General features: G+C 43.1%; 1 protein-coding gene across 1 annotated transcript; it reads right to left on the bottom strand.

Moving 5' to 3' along the window:
* Window positions 1-3,344: 3,344 nt before the first annotated feature.
* LOC112939021 (UDP-glycosyltransferase 73C11-like) lies at window positions 3,345-3,947 on the bottom strand. The gene has a single exon (XM_026025586.1). The coding sequence runs from the start codon at window positions 3,945-3,947 to the stop codon at window positions 3,345-3,347; it is 603 nt and encodes a 200-aa protein (XP_025881371.1).
* Between the last annotated feature and the right edge of the window lie 2,053 nt (window positions 3,948-6,000).

Here is a 6,000-nt window from a genome sequence, read left to right as displayed (position 1 = left end):
GGGATTTTGGTTTGATATAACGTAGTCTAGTACTACAAATCTAGACAAGAGCATGTCTAGGTTCGTAGTTTGGATACGCCCCATCCACCTAAAATCTCTTATATTTAGAGACGGAGGGAGTAGATGCCATCGTTGATTTTTGGACACACATTTTACCATTCGTCTTATTAAAAAACGTAATTATCATTTATTTTGTTGTAAGTTGTTTTATCATTAAAATAATTTAAAGTATTGTTTATATCTTATACACTTACATAAACTTTTACTTCTTAAATAAAACGTATAGTTAAATGTATATTAAAAGTTAACGGCGTCATATATAGACCAAGTTTAGTTCCAAACTATTTCTTCAAACTTCTAACTTTTTTATCACATCAAAGCTTTCCTACACACAAACTTCCAACTTTTGCATCATATCATTTCGATTTCAACCAAACTTTCAATTTTAGCGTTAACTAAACACACCCCTATTAGAAAACGAAGAGAGTACTAATAAGACTGTTAACTCTGTTGTCCATGTCCATGGCCATGGCTTTTAGAGGTCAGCAGCAGCAGCAGTTTGGCCTAGCCTAGCCCTAGCTACAACTGACCACCATGGCCAAAAGCAGGTAAGGTAAGGTCCCTTGCATGCTAGCTCAAAAGGCTGCAGCCCAGCATCCCCCATGTAGCTACAATGGAACGGTGGTCCTTTCCTTCCCCCTTGCTGAGTTGCTGTTGTTGTCTTGTGAATGGTGATTGCTTGCTTCACTGTTCAGGGCTGCACCTGCACCACCACCATTTCTGCTGCTGGAGCTGCAGCTGCAGCTGTTGTTGGCGATCCGGAGCTGACGGTCAATCATTGTCTTTCTTTCTTGGATCACAACGGCGGTGGAGGAGGAGGATGGTGCGGTCGCCGTGCGTGTGCCCGCGACCTGTTCGACGGAATTCCCCACCGGACCGGGGGGGTCCACCGCGACGGTGTGTGGGTGTGCGGATGCGGCGTGAGAGCTGGCGCCGGCGCTGCCGCGTCGTCCTTGCTGAGATCTCCTCCCCGGCCGCCGTCGTGCCCGCCGTGCCGAGGACGCCATGACTGCATGACAGAATCTGGCCAATCGTTCTTGCAGCGCTGAGCACGGTGTCCTGGATGGGAGAGACATGGCCGTCGTGCTGAGCTGATTGGTAATTCGGTACACTGGCTGCATTCCCGCAAATTAGCCGAGTGATCCGTGGATTTGGATGAAAGTTAACACCACATTCAGGCAGGCAGCAGGCTGGTCTCAACGTGGGTGGTGGGTCAGGCAGACAACTTCACCGTGGTGGACACACATAGGCCGATCGCAAATCTGGCATCCTTAACAGAGGGGCATGTGCAACCTGATTTCATAGGCAGGAAGGTTGTCTCTGCGATGGCATGGGTAATCTCTCTGGATCCTGGGTTAATCCATTGATTTTGATTTGACTAAATGCCAGGTGATGCGTGGAATGTTACATAAGGTGGTGATCTAGGATTCACAGATTGCAGATTGTGTGAGAAATTCGGTCGGTGTTCTCATGGCTTTATGTCCGTGGTCTGGTTGATAACGGAAGACTGACAGTGATTTGTTGGAAGACTGCATTAGCTTCAGGACTCAGGCATGTGCTTGTTGGGGGTTCGATTTGTTCGTCGTAGTACAGAGATAAGTGAATTGTGAAGAGTGACTTCTTAAACTGGATTGTGAGGATAAGGTGGGGTGCATCAGTTTTGACCAGTAGTGTGGGTGCAAAGGTTGTACATGCTTGTCTCTGCTGCTTAGACAAGCAATAATGGGTACAGCCATACATGAGCAAAGCCCAAAGGAAGATCCATTTTGTGCAATGGTTTTATATTCTTGGACTTGTAGCTGGATAGATCTCTTTCTTAGTCCAATGAAGCGTAGTGTGCGACTGAGACCTGTAAAAGTCTGGAAGATAACTGCATTTCAACTACGGTCTGCAATGTATATACCTCATGCGTATAAATACAATTTCTCAAGATCATGGAGAAGGATGAAGAAATGCTGTTTCTTAAATAAAATGGAAAACTTGCTAACCTCCGTATTCGTCAGTGCAGAACGAGAGGCAATATTGTTATCAGGTTAGCATACATGTGAATATATTTTTTTTGTTTTTTTATGAGATAATGGAATAATTATTTTGTTGTACATTAGTCTATAAAGATTGCTTGAGTAACCAATGACCAATTATCCGTGGTAAAACCAACAAGTTTTTGATAATTTGTATTGCTGTATAGCTACTAGGTAGTACTATTTTTTTTTTTACTATGCTGTACAGGAATCATGCTGGACCATAATGAAAAACCCATGATTATCTGATAATCTAATGTGCTCCAGTTTGCGATGAATGAACCTTTTTAGCAGTAAATATGCCTTATCTAGTAAACTGGTGCCAACTGCCAAGTGCTCAGTGTGTTGTGTTCTCAAGGATATGCAAAAGCTGTTAACAATTGTGTGATCTGCTGCTTAGATAAACCAGGTAAATTACATTTTGACAGATTTTAGCTTTAATCTATTTGATCCTCAACCTTGGTTACCTTTCCAGGTTCCTTTTCTTCCTACTATTTTCCCTACTTTCTCTTTTGATAATGGTCTTAGAATGCATCTCCTGAAGTTCTTGAGAACAATCTGAAGCAGTCCATTTTTGTTGTCAGTCTCTAAAATGTTGTGGCATTGTGTTCGTTACTATAGTTTGTCTGAAATGTTTCATATCGACTACTTGTTTGCTTCAGTAGAACAAGTAACAAGTACTGAATTCCTTCATTTTTACTGATATGTTGCAACTGATTACAATTTATCACTCAAGTCCTTATTAGGGAAGTAGAATGCAAAATCGCTGGATAATGCAGCTGGATTTTTCGAATCACTTCTGGTGAACATTGTTTGTGCTTACAGTATGTGGGCATTAGAAATAAGAAGAGAATAAGGGTCAGTTTATGGTTAATATGCTAAATTGTGCCCTTTTTTGAGCTACTGCAGAGCTATTGTAGTTATAAATCAAATTAAGGTTAAGAAATTCTGTTATCCTATTGTTGTTTCTCTCATAACTGTTCCATTTTAATGCAATAATAACTCAGTTTGCACCCAAGTTATATCTTTAAAATTTATCAAGTAGTTGATCAGTTGCACAAAATGAGTGTCATATTCCACCTCAATGCAAATCGGAGCATAATAGAGAAAGGACAGTAATATTCAATCGTAAGGTTGGTATGTTGAACTTTGCAAATAAACGATATGTCATCATACAAGAAAGCAACTGATTTGGACGTGAACCATTTATTCTTATCAAAATACTGATATTACCCATAAGAAAAGGTGATATAAAAGAACACATCACTGAACATCTGTTCTTGTTCCCCTGCTCGAGATGTATTCAATCAGCTGCCTTACATTGTTGTAAGATGATCCTTCATCTATAGCCTTTCTAGCCTTCTCCTTCAGTTCCTTAGCTCTTGCTCTTCTCTCCTCTGCACCTGTCTCATCTCCCATTAGTTCTACCACAGCTCTCTCTATCTGATCCCTCTTCACTACAGAAATCTCATGAGCCTTCATTGTCCTGTTTGTTATGCTCTGCACACCCACAGCCAACCCTACTTTCAGAGCATTCATTATCAGCTCCTCATTCAGGAATTGCTCTGCACAATGTGGCCATGTGATCATCGGCAACCCGGCTGATACCCCTTCTATCTTCGAGTTCCACCCGCAGTGCGTCACGAAACCCCCCACGGATGGATGGGAGAGGATCAAAGCCTGCGGTGCCCAACCTTGTATTATGAGACCTCTGCCTCTTGTTCTCTCCTCAAACCCTTCAGGCAGAAACAGTTTATCAGTCTCAGAAGGCATATTGTCAGATTTGATCACCCAAAGAAATGGTCTCTTTGAAGCCTCCAAACCCAGTGCAATCTCCTCAAGCTGCAAAAATACAGTACGCGCCATGCTTCCAAAACTAACGTAAAGAACCGATCCATTCTGCATCGAATCGATCCATTCCATACAGTGCTTTTGATTAACTGATGCCTTTTAGCGCCCCTGTCTGCTATTGTGCTTCTATCAGTATTGCAGAGGAACATTGGTCCAATGGTCCATACTCTCTTGCCGAATTTTTTTTATTTATAATTTTTTTTATTAAAAGTTTTACAAAAATAATTTTCCATTTTGAAAATTGACGGAAATAGTCGCCTACCGCCCTCCCAGAGGGCGGCGAAAATGACGTGGCAGACGGCCGTTCGCTCTCGGGCGACGGCCGTCAACGAAATTTGCAGGCGGCCCCCTTGCCGCCCTCCGCGAGGGCGATTTTGTACTGTGCGGGGGGCCGCCTGCAAATGGGCGGCGAGGGGGGGCATGGAATTTTGCAGGCGGCCCCCTTGCCGCCCTCCGCTAGGGCGATTTTGCACTGTGCGGGGGGCCGCCTGCAAATGGGCGGCGAGGGGGCATGGAATTTTGCAGGCGGCCCCCTTGCCGCCCTGGGGGAGGGCGATTTTTGCCCCCCCCCCCTCTATAAAACCCAGTCACTCCTCTGTGAAATTTCATTATATTCACTAAAAATCCAAAAAAAACGAAAGAGAGAGAGGGGAGGGCAGCAAAAGGGGAGCGGCGAAGCCCTGCTGGTTCGCTCACTTCATCACAGGTATGCTCCCATACATGTTTTGCATTTGTACTAATATGTTATGTTTGAGTATATATGTTGCGTTTTAGTTTTAGTTCCATATATTTTAGCACATCTGTAGCACACAGCACATATGTGTAGATCCAGAGCATAGAATATAATAGTATGAATTGAGACATAGACAGTAGTGTTAATTGTAAGATGTAGTTTAGTTTGATCTGGAGAATGTAACGTACTTTTAGAAATTTAGAGGACAATATTGTAGAGAATGTAACTTAGGGCGTAGTACAGAAATGCGAGGTTAACACAGTTAATGTTTTCATCAGGCACAATGTCAAGTAAGGTCACATTTCAGATAGTTCACGGTGAAGGAAATATTAGATTTGGTCCAGATGGTGTTGATCTGTCAGATTTTGTAATGACATCTAAGGGCATCGATAGGCCTGCGGAGAGAACATTTCAGTCAATTTATAGTTGGTTGTTGAGAGGATTTAGAATAGACCAAGAAGTCTACACAATGTCAGTATCTGTTGTAGTGAGTCGTGCAATAGAAGGTTATTTTTGGGAACTAATGCCGATGGACAGCACTGCTGCTTGGAGACGGTATGTGGAAATGGCTTTTGAACGGTCATGGCCCCTTGTTATATTTGTGTCGGTACAAGAGAAAGATACAAATGTTTCAATGCGAACCGAAGATGTGGAGGGTCCTAGCAATGCAGGGGATGTTGTTGGACCATCGATGGAAAATGAGGAAAATCAACCAAGGGAGGAGCAGGCCATGGGCATGGCGGATGAGGGGGAGAGAGTCGGTATAATTGTTGATGAAATGGAGAGGGAAGATTCGGATAATGAGCAAGCGGAGGACGACGCATCATCCGATGAAGAAGGTGATGTAATGGCCACTGATTGGGCAAATGAGGACTTCTCTGGACTTGTTATATCAGAGGGTGATCATGTACCCTGGGAGTATAAGGAGAACGAGGTAATTGAGGGTGCAAGGTATGCTCATAAGGATGATATGAAGGAGGCGGTGAAGCATTGGGCAGTTTCATTGCAGAGAGAGTTTAGGGTGGTCAAGTCAACAAATTATGTGTATGAAGTGAGGTGCATGAAGGAAGATTGTCCGTGGCGTGTCCATGCATATAAGGGTAAATGGAATGATTATTGGAAAGTTAGCATTGTGACCGAGCACAAGTGCTACTTACAAGGGGTGGAGAAGTATCACCGAAACATCACTTCAGCTTTTGTGGCAAGTGAGATGTACAGCAGTGTTGTTGGTAACATTGGCTTTGAACCAAAATCAATTATTAGGCACATCGAGAACAAATTCAAGTACACCATAAGCTATGCAAAGGCCTGGAGAGCCAAACAAAAGATCATTGA

This window comes from Oryza sativa, chromosome 5 (genome assembly GCF_034140825.1).
Source record: "Oryza sativa Japonica Group chromosome 5, ASM3414082v1".
NCBI classification, from domain to species: Eukaryota; Viridiplantae; Streptophyta; class Magnoliopsida; order Poales; family Poaceae; genus Oryza; species Oryza sativa.
This window is presented reverse-complemented; position numbering and strand designations above follow the sequence as displayed.